Source organism: Peromyscus maniculatus, chromosome 15 (assembly GCF_049852395.1).
Source record: "Peromyscus maniculatus bairdii isolate BWxNUB_F1_BW_parent chromosome 15, HU_Pman_BW_mat_3.1, whole genome shotgun sequence".
In the NCBI taxonomy this organism is placed as follows: domain Eukaryota; kingdom Metazoa; phylum Chordata; class Mammalia; order Rodentia; family Cricetidae; genus Peromyscus; species Peromyscus maniculatus.
This window is the reverse complement of record NC_134866.1, coordinates 57,046,657-57,070,371: the sequence shown is the minus strand read 5'-3', so window position 1 is coordinate 57,070,371 and position 23,715 is coordinate 57,046,657. Positions and strand designations below refer to the sequence as shown.

The 23,715-nt window shown below is 36.3% G+C and overlaps 1 protein-coding gene across 8 annotated transcripts in view; it reads left to right on the top strand.

Annotated features, from left to right (window-relative positions):
• Positions 1-23,715, top strand: part of Slf1 (SMC5/6 complex localization factor 1) — a 71,310-nt gene extending 47,595 nt beyond the window's left edge. For all 8 annotated transcript variants that reach the window (XM_076551996.1, XM_076551995.1, XM_042261775.2 and 5 more), the window contains 7 exons: positions 6,652-6,799; positions 12,598-12,749; positions 13,773-13,936; positions 14,546-14,679; positions 16,686-16,778; positions 17,194-17,376; positions 19,712-23,715. In XM_076551996.1, coding sequence (XP_076408111.1) covers positions 6,652-6,799; positions 12,598-12,749; positions 13,773-13,936; positions 14,546-14,679; positions 16,686-16,778; positions 17,194-17,376; positions 19,712-20,193 — 1,356 coding nt within the window. In that variant the 3' untranslated portion in view covers positions 20,194-23,715. The remainder of the gene's footprint in view (positions 1-6,651; positions 6,800-12,597; positions 12,750-13,772; positions 13,937-14,545; positions 14,680-16,685; positions 16,779-17,193; positions 17,377-19,711) is intronic.

Sequence of the window (23,715 nt, the reverse complement as noted above, 5' to 3'; positions counted from 1 at the left end):
ACTTATTTCAAAAGATGTTTTATGTATTTCAGCTGACATTTTTAGTTTTCAAAAACTGTTCATCAGAATTCCCAGGTTTCCTTTAACACAAGCACTGAATTTTAAAAATAAGAGAAAAATCTTAAGCCAGGCTTCATGGTATCTATCTGAATTGCACATAGGAGGTAAAAATGGGAAGATGACAAGTTCAGGTTGCCCTCAGCTATGTGACAAGTCAGCCTGGCCCGATTGGACGTAATTGTGTTAGGGTCCCTGCAGATATCACGAACAAATGTTGGTGTGCCCCAGAGAGGGCACCAACGAGGAAGCAAAGTAACTGGCACACAAACCACCCTTGGTGAACAAGGGACTTTCTGGGGTTATAAACGGGAGCAGGAGTGAGAAGTTACCTACGGAGCAGGGGAAGCTTACAGACTACTGTCACGGGAAGAAAAGCTTCCCCACCCATCACTCACACAACTATTACTGTGTGTGAATACCGGGGAGGAGCAGGAATCTGGGCATGTGGTACACTGCCATTTGGAGCTCTTCCTCTCCTCTGAGATAATGGTAATGCATGCAATCACAGCTGCTCTGGTTTCAAGAAGGCAGAGTCCATGTTATGCCCAGAGGACAGAGTTCACAATACCCTGTCAAACAATCACAAACAGTAAAACTCTTCCTAGATATAGCTGGACTTCTTGGTCACCAAGTAATCCTATTGTGTGAGCGTATCTATTTTTTAGTTAACTGCCTTTTTATATTGTGTACATGTATGCGAGTGTACAGATGCTAGAGATTATAGAAGCCAGAGGACAGTTTGCAGAAGTTGGTTTTCTCTTTCTACTTTGTAGGTAACTGGCAACAAATTCAGGTTGTTAGCCTTGGTGGCAAGCACATTTATCCACAAAGCTATCCCACTGGCCCCAAGTATCTGATTTTAATGAAAGTGTAAACATGCAAATGCATAGACATTTAGAATACTCAACCAAGTGATTGTCTGTATCTTACTGACAGTTCAGTATAGAATGTATAATCTTAAGCTTATTATAAATTACTTTTTGTCTTTTTCTTTTTACTCAATATAATCACTTGGGATAGAAAATATACCTTATTGAATTCCTTTTATTTGTTTGATTATGTAAGTGATATTGCTCATCTAAAACTGAAAACGATAAAACTAATGTTTTCACAGTTTTACTAAAGCACCAGTCAACTACAGATAAAAGATTACTCAAGAAACATATAAGTAAATAGAAATAGATTTATACATATTTATAACTCAAAGGTTTTTCTTCAAATTTATAAATAATTTTATTTATTTGAGAAGCAATCTGCAGCAAATGGTATCATCAGTTCTAATATAAAAACTGGTTTTAAATTTTGCTAGTTAGTATTATATGTAGCATTTAAATTTCTTGAACTCACTAACTTACTTTTTTATTGTAAATACCTTTCTGTTAGGAACCATTCTTATACTTAATTAAATCTTTTTTGGTACTTTTCAATTTCAAGAATTCCATGCATGTTCACAGACATCATTTTCTGTGCTGTAAAGCATTTGTTTCTTGATTTGCTGAGTTGAAGCATTCAATTTAAGTCATTAGCTAAACAGAAGTCCTCAGTTTATGCTAATATTGTTTTGTCATAATGTCAATCAGTAAGTATTGCAGAGTGACAGAATGGCAGTGAATTTCATTGTCATTAATCTGAGAAAGCTTTGGGCTTTCCTTGGCAAAGAGCAGAGGTGAGCCATGTCAAGGTTATGGAGGAGGTACACATTTTCTTAAGCTTTGCTGGTTAGTCCCACTTGTCCTTGCAATATCCTTAGGTAGAAATGGATGCCGGTTTGTATTTAAAGTAAGTAAATTTGAGTTAAAGAGTTTAAGTATCTTACTGACAGCATGATAGCCAGTTGGGCAAGCCTTAGCTAGAGGTCAAGTTTACTGCAACAAACTTTCTCATATTTCTAAGACCAGAATGTAAAACAGGAAGAGGCATCCTGTGTGCATTCTGCTTATATCTTTCCAACAGACTGGTTTGTAACGGATAGTGGTAGCAGTCAGAAGTAGCCAAAGGCCAAGTTGGTAGTTTGTTCTAAATTACAGAGTAGTCAACTTTTGGTAGATTTGGAAGATTGATAAACAGATTTTTTTATATTAATAGAGAAAGGAGAATTGTATTGACAGAATGTATAGTGATAGAGTTTTACATGTTAGAAAGTTTTTCTAATGGTGGCTGCATGTGTGATGCAAATCATGTCTTTGTTTCTTTGCTAGTTCTTGGGACAGTTCATATTCTCTTTTTTAGCTTTTGCACACATTTCAGTATTCCAAAGAGGCCTTTTCCCTCCCCTTTGATGGTTTACTTGCCATTTTCTTAATAATCGGTTTTCAAAGCATACATATCTGCCATCCCAGGAAACAGTAGCCCTGGGGTCAGCAAGATGACTCAGCAGGAAAAGGCATTTGCCACAAAGCCTCATGACTGAGTTCCATCTCCTGGACCCACATAACAACACACCATGCCATGTTTAGCTGACACATAGTAAAATAACTACAGAGGTTATTCCTCAAAGTCAGTGCAAGAGCCCTTTACCCATATCTATACTCCTTAGTATTTTAATGCTGAGGTAAATTATACATTAAGAAATGCTAATTTTAAGGCTGGAAGGTTAAGTCATCAGTTAAAGCACTTATTACTTTTACTGAGGACTCAGTTTCTATTCACAGAACCACTCCAGTCTCGGAATAAATGCCCTCCTCTGGCATCAGTGGTCACCAGGCACACATATGAAGCAATTACATGCATGCAGGCAAAACACTCATACAAATAAGAAAAAAGATAAATATTTATTTTAAGTTGAAGGTTCAGATATAGGTATATGTTGACTTATGTAAAATTAAGGGAAAGTCCCAACTGGTTGTTGTTTTGTTTTGTTTTGTTTTTTGTTATTGATAGAGTGCTAGATTGTGATTTTATATGCAGCTTACCTCCATAGACTAACATTTATTTTCTACTCAACAGTTTTAGAATCTGGGGCTTAGGTGATCCTCAATTATTCTACTTGAGACATATTTTTAGATAACAAAATACACTGATTTCTCTTCTAAGTACTGTCACTACTAATATTCCAAAATGCATTGTGTTTGAAGCAACATTTTATAATATGTCTATGGGTGGGATCAATGTCATATCCTTTTGTTAACTTGAATGATATGAAAGAACTAACTTAGTGTGTTCAGTCACGTCTGCATATCAGCTTTACAAAGAATAGAATTGGTTTTCTGCAAAGTTTCAAGGGATTGGCACTACCTCTTAGTTCCTCGGGTCATGCAAGGGGTTCCATTGATACTGCTGTTAACAGTCAGCTAGCTGCAAGCTTCCCGTGCCATATAACTGCAACTGTCAGATTTGAACCAAGCTTCTGAGTCCAGGTGGGAAGAAGTAGCAGTGTTTGCATGCATGAACTCTGACCTGATAGGATCGATCTACCTGTTGTAACCCTAAATTATATCAGAAGTGCCTTGCTTGTTTTAATTGCTAACTAACCGTTTAGTATAAAATCACTTCAGGCCAGTGCTTCAGGATCTTTCTCTTAGATATAATATGCTACCAGCTTGCAGTTTGCTTCCCCGTGGTATAGACCACACCACATCTTCCTTCACACCTGCTACTGATCTTGACTTTTGGATTTCCTTCTTTGTCACTGTGTGTGTACCACTTGACCATTTGTTTCTGTGTGTTTGCACAGCAAACCAGAAACAGAACTTTCATTCTGTGATTTTTTTTCTCTATATTATTTCTTAGATACATTACTCTATACCATCTATTTCTTCAGTGTTCCAAAGTCATCTCTACATGTTTATAAACATAAATCTTCCTTGTTCTAATTTCTTGAATACATGTGTATAATTTCACAAAATGGAAGTACACTCTTCTGGTTCAGTCTACTTTTATTTTATTGAAAATAGATTCTTCTCTTCTACTGTACATCCCAACCACAGTTTTGCCTCCCTCCACTCTCCCAGCCCTCTCCCCCAGATTCACTCGCCCTCTGTCTCTCGTTAGAAAAGAGCAGGCCTCTGAGAGATAACAAGCAAACATGACAAAACAAAATACATTAAGATATAGCAAGACAGGCTGGACAAGGCAACCCAACAGGAGGGAAGAGTCTCAAGAGCAGGCAAAAGAGTCAGAGACTACCCGCTCTCACTGTTAGAAGTCCCAAGAGATCACCAAGCTAACAGCCACAACATATATGCAGAGGACCTGGTGCAGACCCATGGAGTCCCCGAGCTTGCCACTGCAGTCTCTGAGCACATGTGAGCCCTGCTTGGTTGATTCAGTGGGCCATGTTCTCCTGGTGTCCTTCATGCCCTCTGACTCTTACAATCTTTCCATCCCCTCTTTTGCGGTATTCTCTGAGCTCCGAGAGGAAGAACCCAGTGGAGACCTCCAGTTTAGACTCTTTCCACATAGTGTCTGGCTGTGGGTTTCTGTATGCACTCTCATCTGCTGCAGGAGGAAGCCTTTTGATGATTGGACAAGGCTTTGATCTATGACAATATCATAAGGAATCACTTTGATTTTTGTTTTTGTTTTTGTTTTTGAACAGTTGTGTTTGGTTCTACCCTAGGTTTATGTGCTATCCAGTTTCTGGTTCCTAGCCATACAAGCAGTGTGGGACATGGGCTCCCTCTTACAAACGGAGTCAAAATCAGATACTTGTTGGCCATTCCCACAAATCCTGTACCACCATTTCCCCAACAGTCAGCAGGACAGATTGTAGGTCAAAGGTTTTGTGGCTGGGTTGGTGTCTATGTATGCTAAGAAATGCTTTCCTAATAAAGTATCATGTATACTTAAAAGAAATTTGCAAGGGTAGGAGAAATAAGCCTACTATTCTCTGAGGGTTCAAAATGTCTAGACATTTCTCTCATTAGCCATAATGTGATGACTAAACACAGCAGTTATAATCTATTCAGATACAACCTTGATTTAAAAAAGAAATTGTATGCCTTATCCAACTGTTACTTAGTGATATTTTTACACATGTAACATATCTAGGAAACAAACAAACAAGTATTTCAACGAGTTTTAATGTCAATTGTGGGGTCCAGCCCCACTTTTACGACCAGGGTACTCTCAAGTAGGGAGAAGTGAGGAATGTTTAGATAGAAAGAGATACCTAGATGATGAGAAGAAAGACAAACACAGGACAGCCTTGGGATGGCCTGGGTCAATATCCAACTGCCCAGAACTTTATTCAAGAGCTTTTTTATAACAATGCTAAGGAGAGGGGCAAAAGACCTCCCCTTTGCTAGATACCACTAAGTGTAGACCCTTCCAAACACCTGGCACTCAGGCCCATGGTCCATTTATCCCCTTATGCAGTCCTGCTGGGTAAAGCCACTAGGAAACCTTGGTGGGCTACAACATCATTTTAGAAAAGTGTCTATATTAAAATGTTTTAAAAATACTCTTTTCTCACATCTTAATTTCATACTTCATATTGACTTTTCTAGATTAGAGAAATGTTTTTACAAGAAACTGGGTTAAAACATGCAAGGTTTTAAATGCCTTGACATAATTCTTATAGGAATTTAATATTTAGTTTAAAAGTGACAGTATAAAAAAATACTTTCAAAACTGATCTCTATATCTCCAATTTTGTTCATTTTTGCTATAGCTAAATAGAACTTGGATTAGTCTATTTCTTTGTAACAGATTTGTCCGTTTTATCCATTGAATTTCTCAAGTCCTTTGATACTGCTACTTGAAATGAAAACAGCTCTAACAATGGCTCAGTGGGTAAAAGTACTTGCCACACAAACCTGAATACCTGAGTCCAGTCCTTGGAATCCATGGTGAAAGGAGAAAACTGACTATAAAATATTGAGACCTGTTGTATATGCACCATGGAGCATGCACACACAATATATGGACACATAATATGCACACATAATAATAGTGATTAAAGTCTTTTAGAAATGCAAATAAGTCTGTATTTGATTTATAAAAATAGCAAATCTGTCCTTTTATATATGACATATATAATCCTATTAAGTAATATTCACAGAAGCCTAGAAATTCCTCTTGGTTTTGAATAAAAATAGTGCTTGACTAGAAGACCTGATAGCTTCAGGTCAAATTTTTTGTTGTTATAAGCTATTGCTAAAAGGTAGATTGGACATTGTTAATCCAGAATCCTAAATACCCCCCAAATCCCAAAGTTGTTGGCCACCATGATTCCACATTTGGAACATTCTATATCTGACCTTATATAACAGGTCTCAAACACAATGTCACTGTATTAAAAATACTATGAAATTATTTCTAGGATATGTACATGAGGTATGTGTGAACAGATGAGTTCTGTATTTGGATTTGCTTGCCATTCTCAGAGTATCATTTTGTATCTGTAGATAATTCCAAACTCCAAAAACACTATCTAAAACCTAAAACACTTAAAAATTTCCAAAGCTGTGGTGTGTGTAGTGAGAGAGAGTGGCATAGGGTAGACAGAGAGAGACAGTTTGCTGGTATTCCTTTATTATTCACATTCCCTATATTCTTAACAATCATTGTCTCAAGAAGTAGTGAAAGGAAACATTAGAAAAGTCTTGTATTTTTACTGTTTTGATAATATTTTTCCTATCCTAATGCTAGGTCTTCAAACATGAGCTAGCTTACTTACTGACTGGGATTCTTGGAGCAGCAATAGATTATTGGATCTTCCTTGGTATTCAGATGGGTAGAAATGTGATCCGACACATGTCTGATGACTTAGGAAGTTATATCTCCCTTTCCTGTGATGGTAAGTTTCTTTATTATGGTTTCATTTTAATCACTCATTCTGAAAATCAGTTTTGTGTTTCCTTCAAGAAGTCTATTCTTTACTGTATATTCATATGAAGATTTCTTTGAAATAATACACAGATGTGTACCTATAGAGGCAATATAAAAAGAAATAGAAATTTTTCTTTAAGGCTTCCATACAGAGAGCTTCTATCTACTTTTTATCTGAGAATTTACATTGTTGAACTTGTATTACATATAACATTTTTAAACACTTATTTATTTATATAATTTATTTGCTTTTATGTGTATTGGTGTCAGATTTCCTGGAAATGGAGTTACAGACAGTTGTGAGCTGCCATGTGGGTGCTGGGAATTGAAACAGGGTCCTCTGGAAGGGCAGCCAGTACTCTTAACCTCTGAGCCATCTTTCCAGCCATAAACATTGACATTTTAGTGGTTTTTGAGAACTTCATTGAGTACTGAATTTATACCATTTCAGTCCCACAACTCCCTGCTTGAATTCCTACTGTGACTCCTCATCCAACTTCATGCCCTTTTCTCCTTTGTTATTGTTTTATATGTATGTGTGTGTGTGTGTGTGTGTCTGTCTGTCTGTCTGTCTGTCTGTCTGTCCCATAGAAGACATTACTGGGCTATTAAAGTCTTTCTGCGCCCTTTTCCATGGTGTTCTTTGAGCCTTTGCTGTAGAAGTTAGGTTATAAATATATTGATTGGGAATAGGCTCCCTGTTTTTAACCAAATATGGATGGTCTCTGTTTTTGAAGAGAATAAAAGCTCTCTGATGAAGGATGGAAGCTACATATATCTGTGGATGGGAGAGTAGACATTTTGAATACACCCAGGAATTACACTGGTCAGGGAGTATGGTAGTTATAAGTTTTCCTCTAGGTCCATTACCTCACCAGCCACAGATAATTAGCTAAGTTAGCAGTCACCAGGCATGTCTTCTCTCCTATTAAACTTGCCTAAGGATCATCTTGGTTACCCTCTGAGTTATTAAGTACAGTAACCAATTTTTTAATTGAGTATCTTGGATTTTTTTCCCAAAGGCCTTTTCTACATCTGTTGAGATGTCCATTTGACTTTTTTTTTTTTTGCCAAATCTATTTGTGATTTTTTTTACATTTATTGACTTATATATATTGAACCAACCTAGCATCTCCACAATAAAGCCAGCTTTATTTGAGTAGATGATCTTTTTGATAAGCAGATGAAAATTTATATTCTTTTCTCTAAACATTGCATACTTTTTCTAAATATTTTTGATAGTTTCATATAATGTGAATATTTAGATGCTAGTGTAGAAAATACTACCAGTAAATACATTATTGTTTGGCTATATATGCATCATATATAAAAATGTTAATGTTTTTCTAGTTCTATAACTAAAAATTATAGAACATTATAATTTACACATTTAAAATCAGTTCCTTCCTTTTTAACTGTGATGGCGTGGTGACTCAAGCCTATAATCCCACACACAAAGACCTGCACAATGACACCACCAAATGACACGCCAGTGTGGGAGCCTCACAAGGCATACCTTAAATGAAGGGCTACTGGATGTTAATGGCTGCTGATAAAGGGAGAATCAGTTTTCTGTAAAGATTAGCCGCTTAGCAGATTATCTAGTCACTCTTGAATTTTAACCGAGGGTGTAGAGAAAAGGGAGGGTTTTGCTCCAAGGAGAAGTTGATAGTCACAACTGAGGAAGAAGATGCTAACTGGCACCAATGGACAGAATTTAAGGAGGCTACAGATATCAGGAATAGCCTCCTGTACCAAACAATTCCCCAGCGAAAACACTAGTTCACCTTGGTATTTGACAAATGAATGAATGACTCATAATAATTCATACTAGAAAGCCAAAATAGGACAAACCTTAAAATACTTACAGGTCATGTCAGTCACCTTGGGAAATGTCATAACCAACTTTTGGGTCTGGAGAACAGGAAGGCTTTCCTAAAACTTCCATTACCTGACTGCATAACCAACTTCAGAAGTTCTTTCTTTCCTCCTTCATACCTGTCACCTTTAGTTTCTAACTTTTCAGCAACTGGAGCTGTGTGACCCCCACCTCAAGAACATGTTTTCTTACATACCGAGTTGTCTGTTGTTTGGACTGCCAGATAAACAATTTTGCACATGTTTTGCAGTACGTCTTGGTATGTTGGATTTCTTGATCTAGTTGAATCTTTAAAAAAGATTCTGTAATAGGAATGCAGTTTATAATAACTGGATTCACAATTTATTCAATGATACTGCCTGTAAAGAGAGGTTTCTTTATTCTACCAAAGTTAGAAAATTTGTATCATTTTATCTCCATCCTGTTTCTTTTTCATTGAGCTTAGCAGGTGATGACTGTTCCTGTTTTAGAACAGACATCATTTGTTGAGTGGCTTTTCAACATTCCTTAGCTCAAATTCAATTTTACCTTAAAGCTTTTATCACTTCTTTCCAATCATTTCTTCTAGGTGGGTTAGTGGTTTTTAAAAATCACAGTTTGGATATAATTTGCTAGAATGCCAGGGAATTTAGCTAACAATTCCTTGTTTTCTTCCAATAATGAAAGTATTAGCATCAGCATTACAGACTGTCAATATAGTTTTTTGTGTTGTTGCCAGTGTCTAATGGCTGCCTTTAATGAAATCTGACTTATACTTTAGCCCAATGCATGAAACAATAGCCCTTGCATTCATGGAGATCAGTAGGAATGCTACTGCTCCAGTGCTTTCTTTATTCATATTCTGGGTGGCTCTTCACTCCAAAGTAAGACATTCGATGTGCCTTACTTACTAGGAAAGTTACTCTGTTCTCGCATGACAGATTTCAACCCTAGCAGTTGGAGCCTGTGGCTGATTACTGATTTGAGCTAAAAATTTAGCATTAATATCACTCTTAATACTGTGAGCACAATCATTAATTTGGTGACAGGGATTTATCTTTGTTCACCAATTTAAAACTCTAGATGAAGTTGAAATTAAGCCATTATTTTGAAGTGAATTCCCTTGCTCTTTGCTTACTCTTCTCAGTGTGCGCAGCAGCAGTATAGCTCAGTGGGCAAACACATCTGCTGCCAGGCTGGGTAACTTGAATTTCATTCTTAGGATCCACGTGGTAGAAGGAGAAAACCAGTTCTACAAAATAATCCTTTGGCCTCTGTGTACGCGCGTGTGTGTGAACACACACACAGAGAGTCTGAATAAGAAGCTACAGTGAAAACACACACACACAAATATAGAATTGATTCCATAGGTTTCAAATTATGGAGTGGGCAAACCATTTAACAATTTTTGACATATATTTCTAAAAATAATCCAAATTAGTATCTTCCTACATTTTTGCTCAAGAGAGCTTAGTGTTTAAGGTTTGTCAAAAGACAGGAATAAAGTAAATAGTTTAATCTTAAAACAGAAGCAGCCTTTCTGTATTCAAAATACAGTTGAAATATTCATCTATCATGGAAGCTTTGGAACACCAGACTTTCTCATGTATTTTAATAATGTCTTTTTTGTTCAAATCTTTATGAAGAAATTTGAAAATCATTGTTTGCCAGTTTCTTTTGTTGTTGCTGTTATATCTTGGTAGATATTCCTGCCTGTTTTGTTTGGGTATGTTTGGATTTTTACATCAGTTCAGTTATTCTCTGTATTTTCTTACTCATTGGTAATATGGTAAATTTGGCTGTTATATCATTTTCATTTGAAGATATCAACTCACCTTCCTCATTTATGTTTAGTGTAATTGCTGAAGTTTACAATTATTTTATGAGAATTAAGGCAGTATATTTCAGAAGACAGGTAAAATCCTTCTTTTCATTAGATCTCATGCCCTATCACTTTCACATCAGAGCTATAGTATTGGTTTTTTTTTTTTTTTCACACTTCAGACAGAATTTCCTTTCTGCATGTTTATCCTAATTTCATGTTTATCTGAATTTCATTTTTATCCTAACTGAAACTCTTGAGAAACTAGCTTCAGATGGGGATTAGATTTTTCATTTATGTAAAAAAAATCAGGGTAAATATTTCTTGCTCTGTAGGCCTAGAAGCTGTCTTGATAAAACCACCTTACACAAATGATAATGATAATGGTGTGTTACAGTAACACTTTGTTCATATTCCTTTGCTGATCTGTTTGTTGTGATGAGAAAGAACATGTGTCGTTCCAACAGTCCCATGGCCATACAAATGGATCCAGTTAAATTGGTGGTTGTGGAAGCATAGACTTCTCCCTAGGCCTTTATTCCACTGATCTCTGTATCACAGCTTCTTATACTGTGCTCTGTCGTTCAGCTTTAGCTCTTTTAGTATCCTGTTGGTTGATCTCGACCTTTGTCATTGTAGTGTGTTCTTTATGCTGCTGTTTATATGGAAAGTTTAGTAGAAAGTTATATCATTAAATAGATGACATGAAAATCCTCTACCTTAGTAGTTGATCTCCGTCAATTAATCTGTCTGTATATTAATGAAGTTTTGTCTTAACACTTGAAGTTTTGGATAGAAAAGATTTAAGGATATTTGTGGGTTTTGTTATTTTTCATAAATTAAAATTACCTCATTGTAGAGTGGGTGCAAATTTTAGTGAAATCTTCACATATTTGTTTTATACATTTCTTCTTTACTTGTATATGTCCTCTAGCTTGTCAGTGATAAAAAATCATTGAGTAAATCAGAGGAAACTTCTTTCCATCAGCTCAAGACTGAATGTTACAAATTTGTTACATGTGTGTTTTTTCAATAAAACTAAGGGCTCTTGGCCAGGCGGTGGTGGCGCTCGCCTTTAATCCCAGCACTCGGGAGGCAGAGCCAGGCGAATCTCTGTGAGTTCGAGGCCAGCCTGGGCTACCAAGTGAGCTCCAGGAAAGGCGCAAAGGTACGCAGAGAAACCCTGTCTTGAAAAACCAAAAAAAAAAAAAACTAAGGGCTCCTGATACCTCCCTGTAATCCTAGCACTTGAAAGGTGGAGGAAGGAGAATAAATAGTACAGGGTCATTCTCAGCTACATAGAGAATTCAGAGGGCCACAGAAGACCCTGTCTTAAAATAAATAAAAATACGTACTCTGTTATTGGCCATAGTACACTTCTGCCCTCAGAGACAGACATAGAGCGATTGTGAGTAAGGCCAGCCTTACTGGATCTCACAAGATTGTGAGACCTTGTGTCAAAAGAAAATTTAATCAGTTCGTTTTTTGTTTTTTTAATTAAATAAATTAGTTAAAACTAAGAACTAGTTTTCCAAAAAGGATCCAACTTGAGATTGTTAATGTTACTTGGAAAGTCAAAGGTAAAGTCTCTCATATTTATATAATGATGTAACCATATACTCTATTCAACATACATGGTTTTGTAATTTTTGTTTGTTTTAGTTTTTAGACAAGGTCTCACTATGTAGCTAAGGCTGCCCTAGAACTATGTAAATTAGGTTAATTTAAATTCACAGAGGTCCCTGGTTTTGCTTCCTGAATGCTAGGATAGGCATGCACTAGCATATCTGACACTCTATATGTATGATTTTAAGAATTTTAAAGTGATAACGTTTGTTTTTCAAGTGCTGGCATATGTACCATAAAATTTCTCTTGAAAAACAAGGAGGAATATATGTATGTATGTGTGTGATGTATTATGTACACACACACACACACACACACACACACACACCATCCATAGTGGTTCAAAATTATAACTAAAGTTTACTGGCTTAGGAAATAACACTCAATTGAGTAGCACCCTCTGGAAAAATGAGGAAAATGTATAAGGTGGAGCAGTGACTGTATTTACTTGTTGTTACAGATTTTTCTTCACAAGAACTAGAGACCCTCATTTGTTCTTTCTCGTCTTCCTGGCTTCAGATGTTTGTCGCAGAAGCCATCTTCAAGAAGCTGTGCTTACAGGGCCCCGCCAGTGCTTGTGCCGCCCCCGAGCCGCTCTCCCTCCAGAAAATAGTAAGCAAGCCTGCCTATTCAGGTTCTTCTTTTTTCCTAAGAAGTGAGTTCACGAGTTCACTTTCAGTTCTTAGTTATTTCTCATAAATAATAAACGTGTTCTGTGGGCAGAACACAACTCATAAATCTTTCAACACATTAAAGAGCTGGTATTTTCTATCTCAAAAACAAAGTAGTAGAGCTGGAGAGGTGGCCCAGTGTTCTTCCAGGGACCCAAGTTCAGTTCCTACCATGTACATACATGCCCCCCTCCAAATACACTCACAAATAAATAGTAAAAACATGTCTTTTCAGAGATTGATTAGTGAGTAGAAATTTTGATTATTTGGGGGGAATAAGTAGAAAAAAGTATTTCTTGAGATTTGCCATAATACTTTGAAACTATATCAAACTTTTTTTGTACTTGACATTTAAAAATGAAAACTTGGGAAGATGTATCCTATGTACATACACATATAAGCGGCACTTGCTCCCATTTCCTGTTGTCTTGGCCATGTTAGACACTAAGGTCTAAAGCTCTGGAAACTTCTTCAACAAACACCAAGTCCCTTTGTTTATTGAAATGCTGGGCAAATTGCTTTGCGACAGGACATGCTTGAAGGATATTTTCACTGCTTATTTCATTTACTCTGGACTTATCTTTCTGTTGAAGAAAACCATTAGCAAAATTGAAATAACAAAATACCTGTTGTCTAGAAGTCTTAGGTATGAAAATATGTAAATCATTGTAAGTTGGATATGAGACTTAATCAAAAGAACTTTTCTAAATGTATATTAAGATTGAACTAGAAAATGTAATTATTTTATAAAGGCATCTTCATCTGCAAGATATTGACAAAACAATTCCATAGATAATTACACAGAACTGTCAGTTTTAATATTTAATAGTACTTAGAGAAGATAATGTGGCAATGTTGTTGTGAAATCAAGAAAATAAAACCAGACTTGTTAGTAAACTGATCAAGTAATTCATTTTACTGCTCTTTGTAGTTTCAGTAATAATATAATCTTACTTTGTAACAGATAGACTCCTATTTGCCTGTTTTGGGAGAAATGGACATACATAGAGCTGGAAAGATGCAGTTGCCAAAAAAAATCGGCCAGCGCCCTTGCCTAGAGTCTCAGAGAGCGTTACTAATGCTGAATGGGGCAAAGCAAAAACAAGTGGAAGGTCGGCCAGAATTTCCGTAAGTAATGCTGCTCTACAGCTGTCCTTTGTTTTGGAATATGGCCTTTACTCTGAACTTTCTTGAACTTTAGGTTACCTGGGGTATTGTCTGCATTGTATTGATTGGAAGAAAACTCAATTTTAGACCTATAAATATATAAGAGCAGCACTTTCTTTTACTATAATGCAAAGACCTCAGTTCCCTCCTAAGTGCGTTCCAAAAGAAATGAAACTATTAGTCAAGTCTGTTTCATACAAATGTTTTCCTGAAACATGTAGTACTACTTATTTTTGTAATATAAATGAGGTTTTTGGATATGGAGGCCTGCATTCTTATTTAGCTTTCAGCTTTATTTTCTCTACCAAATGTGATTTACTTGGTTTCTTCTTTGCCCGACATTCTATACTCATTACCTTTGTAGTGAGCAGTTGGAGGTATAGACTAATAAAGTGAAAATTAATGCATCAAAATTTGTTTCTATATAGCTGACATCATTTTAAAAATTGGAAAGCAATGTGATTGAATGAGTAAGTGGTTTAAGTGGAAAGGAGGAGGAAAACTACTATCTTATGTATGCTGGCATGCCTTACTGAAAAACAAGCTTCCCTTCGTTTTCTTTCTTTTCAGAGAGTTGAACCGTGCTAAATGTTCCTCGTCATTGAAAAAACTGAAGAAGAAGTCAGAAGGAGAATTGTCATGTTCCAAGGAGAATTGCCCCTCTTTGATTACAAAGATGAATTTTCACAAAACTAATCTAAAAGGTATCCCAAGGATCTGAGTGAACTTATGCTAAGAACTTTTCATGGTTGTAGTCAGTACTTGAGAATCTCACACATTTGCCCTGATGAATGTTTTCACTTAAATACTGGACTAGGTCCAGGAAATACCTTCATGGATAGCGTATTATTTTCTTGAACTCATTTATGCAAAAGAAGTGGTCATGTAGCACCTGGTTAATAGAATGTCCCTCCCTGTCTGTCTCCCCTGCCTTTCCAGACGCTCATTGGTGTGCAGCGTTCATTGAGCTCATTCCAGACTTGCCCTCCTTACCTTGCCCTTCCACATCAACCTGTGCTGCTTAGGATCAGTGTCTTCTGATTTGAAAGTATAATTCATTCTTCCTCTCTTTTCAGTCCTACACATTTTGTGAACAAAGAATGAGGAGTAGGCTATGTTACAGAGCCGTGTTAAGCATATGGGCTCTTTTCTTCTAGGCACTGAGCCCAGACTGAAATGTGTCTGGCTTTTGGTTCTAACAGTACTGGAGCCTAAGTGCCTAATGGATGGAATTTCAGGAATAGTGCTGTGATCGTTCACTCTAGCACCTCTTTACTTCTATAGCTCATAACCTGAAGATAGGTTATCTGCAAGGCATCTCTTCTTAGGCAAACCAAGTCGCTAGATTTACAAAGTGTTCTTACTTACAAACTGTATCACATGTATTAACTCATGATATGTATTAGCTCCTGAAAACAGTGACAGCAAAGCTTTTACAATCTTTCCGTGTGATAGTTTATAACTGCCCATTTAGCTCAAAATATGAAGACTATTAGGTGAGAACTCAGATATTCACTTCAAAGATTAGTGCCTATTTTCTTTGTTTTATTGTTTCAAAATGGAAAATGAATATGAATGACTTTAGGCTGAACAGCAGAAGGAGTTGGTAGAGGAAGAAAATTGAGAAATACAGAAAAACTTGAAGAGACTTCCTATGCTTGTAGAAGGAATGCTCAGTAGAAGTTGCAGAGATAATCTGTAAAACTGAGCACTATAAAAATGTGCTACTTGGTATTTTATAGCAAGAACAAATTATGTCCATGTTTCATTTTGTTTCCTGCAGTCACTGACAAGTATTTAACCATTTTTCTTAATGTCAAATTATGACTTACATTTTACTATTCTTAGTTATAAGCGAGATTGTGAATCGATAATTTTGACCAGCAGCTACTTACTACATTCCTCCAAGCAAAAATTGCGCCATTCTATGTATGTGCTAGTTTTATTCACCTTTAAGTGATACATAAGGTCCTCTCTCTCTCTCTCTCTCTCTCTCTCTCTCTCTCTTTCTCTCTCCCCTCCCTCCCTCCCTCTTTCCCTCTCTCTCTGTGCGCGTGTGTGTGCTTGCGTGTGTGTGTGTGTGTGTGTGTGTGTGTGTGTGGTGTTTATATTAAGATTCTTCCATTTCTCCCTCTGTGCTGCTGTAGCCAAGCCAGACAGCCTATTGAGAAGCAGCAAACCATCTGTTAATGGATTTGAAGTTCTGAATTATACTTGAGTATGTGGAGGCACTCGTGCTTAGCCAGGAACATTCATTTGAATTAAGCTATAAATGCTGTATAAGAAAGAGCCCTACATTTAGCGGAGGTTCATGAATAAATTTAAGAGAGGGCAATTGCGCTTTAAAACTTTTATTGCTGCAAAACCAAGTATTTTTGGTGTTTCTGTCATTTGGGGTTTTTATAGCAGGATTGAAGCTTTAAACCTTGAACTAGGGAAAGACAATGCCTGTGTTAAAGCTTCAGCTGTAGAATTTCATCACTGAATTGCTGACAGAACAGAAGCTCTGGATTGCTGGGGTCCCCTGCCCACCCGCCTTTTTTTTTTTTTTTTTTTTTTTTAATTCAAGAGATGTTTAAACCAGTCAGAAGGAAAACTCAATAAATAATTGTCTGGCATGGGTCCAGAGCTTCTAGTTCATGGCCTTTGATTATTTTCTTTGGTTGATATCTTGTCTTCTCTGGAATAATCTATTAATTTTTTATGGCAGGGGAAACAGCTCTGCATAGAGCTTGCATAAAAAACCAAGTGGAGAAATTGATTTTCCTTCTCTCTCTGCCAGGAATAGACATCAATGTTAAAGGTAAGTTCTCTAGGTCTTTGTGCTCTCATTCAGTGTCCTAAAATTTATCATACAAAATAGTTTTATGTCACATTAAGAAAAACCATTTAAATTAATTTACTGAAGATATTTTAAAAATACCGTTAGCAGCCAAGCCAAAATAATTCATTATGTGATAATTTAGAGCTAATAATATAAAATATTTTAGTAGTAATTTTTCTGGTCATATTCTAACATTAATATTTTGAAGTTGCTTTTTATTTGTTTTCATTTTCTTAAATAGAAATATGATTACACTGTATTCATTTTCACCAAAGCTGTTTTTCATATATGAAGCTCCTACAGAGTAATAGGATGGTAGTCATAGAATATCAATACTTTGCAACCAACAGTACTACTTCTGCTGTTTTAAAACTTGCCTTGATTTCTATTTTAGACAATGCTGGCTGGACGCCTTTGCATGAAGCCTGTAACTATGGCAACACAGTGTGTGTCCAGGAAATTTTGCAACGTTGTCCAGAGGTAGATCTGTTCACTCAAGTGGACGGGGTGACTCCTTTGCATGATGCACTGTCAAACGGACATGTAGAAATTGGCAAGCTGCTCCTGCAGCACGGGGGTGAGTGTGTGTGTGCTAAATGGATCTCGGTAAATTATCTAGGCTTTTGATAAATCCCGTGGAGGCAGATAACACTTTATGTTTAAGATCTATAAGGAAAGATGTTCTTATTTCTTAGTCATGGAAAGGTAAAGACAAAAAGCCTCCCAAAATATAGCTACCCTTTATTAGCTATTGTTAGAATCATTGTATAATATATATAAGTACTATTAAAACCTATGTTCAGTTGAACATGTTGGTTTTAATATTCCATTTACTTAACATATATGGTGTCTGTGAACTAGGCATTTCTTAAAGCTTTGGAGTCAGTGCTTCCTGTGACTACTCGGTTCTCCATTCTTGTTTTATTGCATATGTATGTATAACTCTGGAGGCAGTGTTGTCTTTATAAGGTGTTCCTTTATAGAGTATGGAGAAGATATCCAAGAATATTTTCTCATTCGTATTTGCAGTCTTAAGTTAAAGTCAGGTTTCAGATGGTAGTGAGTGTAATGCAAGGGTTTTGTGAAGAGGCTAACTGAAGCTTCATGTCCATCTACTGCTTTTCTTGAGTCTCTAGATTTACCTTCAGCAACTCCTGTCTTAGTGATGTTTCTGCATATGAACTATTACAAAATTGTGCTTCAAAATATTCAACCTAATTAGTGTTTTAAAAAAGAAAACTGATAACTGGCTTGTAATGAGAAAAACAAACCTTTGTGTAAATCTATTGCTTATATTGTGTTAATTTTAACTTAGAATTTGATGTATTCATGTTGTAAATAAGGCATTTATTTCCTTCTGTGTAAAAACAAAACACATATTCTTTATGTGGGCTTTTGTTTGTTTGTTTGGTTGGTTTTGGTTTTGGGTTTTGGTTTTTTGAGTTTTGAGGAGGGGAGCATTGCTATGTACATCCAAGAAAGAATGTATTGCATGATGGCTTGAAAGATTTGGCTATTTATAGTCTTCTCCTGCCCCCTAAAGGCTAAGTGTGACTGTTTTACCAAACACTGTTTCATAATTGATGTATTTTTTGTTTTTCCACCTTCTTTCTTAAATACTATTGTTCTCTAAACCTAATGTGTTTCCTATTAAATAACTCTGTTTTTCTACTCAAAGATTTAAATCTGACATTCTAGTAAATACTTGTTTCTGTATCAAATGATATAAGTGATATGAGGTATTACTGTATGAAATCCAGCTTATTAATATAATGTAGTGTTAGGTCAGCCAATGCGAATTTTACTAACAAAGAGCAGTAAGTGGTGATTCTCTGATTTAGGAGAGAAAACCTGCTTGTACTTGATGTTTGTCAAGGTCCATTGGCTTGTTTGTTTGTTTGTTGTTTTGTTTACTTAGCCAGTCAGATTCTGGGTTTGGATCTGTCACATGGCTTGGCATTATCACTTGAAATTAATTTCAAGACTTTTGGGGTTGAGAGCAATAATATCAAGGTATATATTGCTAAACTTTATTTACTTCAGGTATTCGTATTTTTTTCCTAACAGGAATAAATTAGAATATTTTACTTTTGTTTTGCAATGTTAACACAAAGATAGATAATACAATTATCATTTGGAATTCTTTTCTCTACAAATTATACATCAGTCATTATAAGTATGGTTGTAGTCCTCATTACGAGTTTTATTCTCTTTCTGGTGGTTTGGTCCACGTTATAATGATAGTAATTTCCTGTCTTGTTTTCAATTGTACCTTCATATCCCAGGTAACATTTCTCGTACAAGATGGACTGACGAGTACAGAGTACTCCTGTACTGTGTTACATGCCTGAGTCCTGGGTTGTTGCTTTGCACTTTTCACGGCCTTTAATACTTAGGGGTAAACTTGAGTCCTTAGCATTTGACTGCTTTGCAAGTATTAACTCTGACTGTCGGCAGTTTTTTTTTTTTGTTTTTGTTGTTTTGATAGCTAGATGAACTATTGAGTTTGATAGTTTTCACATTGCCGAGTGTTTTATCAGTAATGGAAAGGGGACATTTTTTTTTCCTTTTTCCAAACTTAATAATTTCTTCTGTGAATACTGAAAGTCTTGTTCTTAAGGTGGCTGCAGGTAAGGTGTTAAAAGCTGTTTCATTTATCATCTATACTACTTTTCTAAGTAGAGTATGTCCTTTCAAGCAGACTTCCTTAGACAGGTAACTAGAATTTTAAATTTGTAAACACACCTCTATTAGTCTACATAGGCAGTTATGGTCTGTGTGGCCAGCTAATTAGTAGAACTGTGAAGATAAAGACAGCCCTTAAGCTTTGGGGGATGGGGGAAGGAAATAGCTGTTACACTGCCAAAATAAACATATTTATTAAATTAACATTGTCCATTTCTTTTTCACAGGCCCAGAGCTTTTACAGCAGAGGAACTCTAAGGGGGAGTTGCCCTTGGATTACGTGCTGTCACCTAAAGACAAGGAAGAACTATTTGCCATTACCAATATAGATGATACACTGGACAACTTTCATGCTCAGACACAGAAACGTTTCTATCACCAGCAGCTTGAATTTGGTTCATTTTTACTTAGTAGGATGTTGCTTAGTTTTTGTTCAATATTTGACTTATCTTCGGAATTCCTCCTAGCTTTCCAAGGGTTGGCTCATCTGAGCGAGCTGCTTACGGCCTGCAGCAGTCACACAGAGCCCCCCAGTGCACACGCTGACTGGTTACTGGATCTGTACGCTAGAAACACAGAGACCTTGAAGAGGCTCCCAGATGTTCTTAAGGGGTTGCCTGCGAAGCTAAGTGGGAGTCCTGGAGTGCACACTGAGGCCTTGTTGGTGACACTGGAAATGATGTGTCGGTCAGTCACAGAAGTGTCATGATGTCAGAAAGTACGAGTCACATTCTAAACATGCAACTTGCTTTGCCACTTAGGGTAGTCAGAGCTTATGGACAAGGGACAGACTTAGAGCAGGTTTTCATAGCACTTAAAAAACATCTGCAGAACTAGAATATGGGCTCCCTTTCCAATGTTTAGAGTTTAACTCAGAAAGATACAGTAATAAAATGAAGTAGTTTTGTTGGGTATAAAATGCTTTTATTAATCTTTAAAATGCTTTGTTCTGAAAATATTTATTTATATTGTTTATACAGAAAATTAAATATTTTTCATATCAAAATGTCCTTTCCTCTAAGTGCTATAGGTTTTTAAATCATGGTAAGGATATTCATTAAAATGTGTATCTATATACTTGTGAAACTTGTTTCTCCTTTTTAGGCTAATGTCTAAGATGAACTTGCTTTTCTGTGTTTCTAAAATAAACCTTTCTAGAATTTTAAATTATATCTAATAATCTTTGGTTTTTAAATGCTACAATATATACAGTTTTAACAATTTAGTTCTTTGAATTGTTGTAGTTTAGCAGTGCATGCATGAAATACGTTTCTGATCGCTTAACCAGTCTTTTATCAGTGAAAATGTTTTACCACATAAGTTTTATTAAATATTATAATTAAAATTTACAATTAAATTGGCAGTGGAATAATGGGTCTGAGGTTATCTGAGATTTTATTATGTAGTATGGATTTGCAGATTAGTGTTTCAGTTTTTTCCCTAGTAGTTTATAACTTAAAAGACAGAGTATGAATATTAACCACTTAAGAGATTGGAATTCCTTCACTGTTGGGAGGAAGTTACATTGTGTTGTACATGGGGAAAAGAAATTACAACTTAAATCGAGATGTTATGTAATGTGATTGCTGATCCAATAGCAATTAATGTGTTAGAGAAGCACTTGAGTTTTATTTCACAAATAGATCTTTCAGCAAGAGACAGATGCTCAATGTCTTAATCTCTCTGCTCTAATAAAAATCAGACTTCTGTAAGATTTCAAAATAGTTTTATATGCACTGTAAGAAATAGCATAAAAGAAACATGAGTAGTCCCTTGGGAGGCTGAGTTAGGGAATGGCTGGGAGTCTGTAGCCAGACGAGGCTGCAGTGTGACTCTGTTGGAGAAGGACAACAAGAAAGCTGGGGACAGGGAGCAGGGAGGGAGAGAAAGGGAGGAGCCAGGAATAGTCACTTCGTTGCATAATGAAGGCACCTGGGACAATGCTGCTTCATCAGTAACACAGGCTTGAGCATAGGCTCTGACTCAGGCGCAGGGGAAGTCTCTGGCTAGTTTGTTATAACTAAATTACAAGGACATTTTTTTCTGGTTTGGTTTTCTTATATATCAAATGGAAATAATGTCAGGTGTTTTTGTCCCAAAAGAATTGAGCTAAACTCTCACTTTGTATGATGCTTCATAAACTTTCCTTCTCCCATTTTATTTGCTAATAATGAGAAGCTAAAGCATAAAGGAAGATGCTAATTGCTTGTTGACAGTAACTCTATGATTAAAAAATATAAAATGAAACAATATTTGTTTAACTATCGGCATTGCATGACAAGCTGTTTTGTGTCCCACAAGCCTCGATGCCATGGGCTGTAACACATTCAGATGCCTCCAAGATGTTTTCCCGTAAGAAGGCATTGTTTCAGAAGTTGGGTACTGGGTTCCATGGCAACTTATTCCAGTATTATTTCTATTATTTCTTGTCTCTATATTTTAGAAAACAGAATTGGTGCCTTAACTCATCTTAAGAGGTCAAAGAGGAAGAAATTATAAACACTTAAAAGTCCTGAATCTTAACTTTTCATTGGAGACTTTTCAAAGTTGCAGCTGAAAACAAAGCTGAGTAATGCCATTCTTTCTTGCATCCTCACAGATTCGATGTCAGTGCCATGGAACTGTTAAGGGGGTGGGGGGAATCAAATCAAAGCCCTTCTACAACATGAATAAAAATCTGAGAGAATTTTCTGGTTGATGAGTCAGCTTTCCCCAGAGCAGTTTAGAAGGACCTTTTGAATTTTCCTGTTTTCTTAATTTTAGTTCCTTTGTAGAGAATAAAGTGTTCTGTAGACATAGTTTCCTAGAAAATGACCAGGGGGAAAAAAATCACTTCTTGTAGTATAAAACAATGGAAAATGAATTATTATATTAAATTAAACATTTTTGAAAAGCTCCTGAGTACAAAGTGGTCTACTCTCAGGAGCTGGCGACAGGGAAGGAAGGCTGACAGAGCGGAAAGGTGAACCAGAGTTAAACACTGTGCATCTCCATGTGTAAGGAAGCCTGGCCGGCTGGGAAGGTGAACCAGAGTTAAACGCTGTGCATCTCCATGTGTTTTCTTAAGTGCTTTAGAGAGAAATTAGTGTTTCTGTGATCTTTACTAAGTGTGCCCTACTGAGTCTGATAGTGTAATCATTTGATAAGTATTACTTGGGCAATTTTATTTTTAGAATAAATAGGCAGTGGATGGGCTTTTGAAGTCATAGTGCTCATTCTGAGACAAATGTAAATGTGTTCATGCTACAACACTTACATAAATACTAGAAGAGTATTTGCTGGCTCTTCTTAGTGCTGTAATAGGAAAATGAATAGATTTACATGAGAAGAAATTACTGGTGGTCTGTGCAGCCCTCTGCCTGTGATGGACTTGCTGAGAGCTGTCACTGCTGCTCCTTCATCAGGAGAAAGGAGTCATCTTTGACTGACATGAGGTGCTACTGCCTCCAGCGTTTACTAGGTGGTTCCCCTTGCCAGTCCTTGTGCCTCCTGGTAGCTTCCTGCCAAGTGCATCTCCCGCTGAGGTGGACCTTACAAAACTCAGAACGATAGTTGGTTTTGTATCAAATGTGGATTGAGTTTCCAGCCTTTTTGGAAAGTGCTTGTTTATGTTAGAACTGAATGTGGAGTAGTTAACTATTGCATGTAAATTAGATTATGTTATCCTACTGAAGGAAGATTTTGAGAGAAATGTTTCATAAGACTTTTTAAATATCAATAATCATTGGACAGATTACTCTGTTCTTCTGATCTTGCAGAACATATAGAGCTATATGTTTAACTCCTGACCCTAGTTTATGAGAACACAAGCAACCTAAACTGTATTATTTTTGTTTATTAAGAAAAGAAGTTATATTAATTCATAGGAAGAAAATTCTGTGAAATTATTTGAATAAAATCTTAGAGATTTACAAATATAATTGCTTATCTTTTTTCAGATTATGGTCTGTTTGGGAGGTTTTTTTATCTTATAAGTTGTTTATGATGTGATATATTTAAACACATTGTACCTTTTAGTGCGGTTATAATACAATTGAACTTACATCAGACTATTTTTAAAGGTTTGAACTGCAACCCTAAGTCCTAGATATGAGTGATTTTTAAAAAATAATAATGCTTTGCTGTAAAAGATATAACTATTTGCATCTCTTTAAAATAAATACAGTGAGCTCTTTCCTTCTGTATTTATAACTGCTGACTTATTAATAAAAGCCAAGTGTGTTGTCAGAGA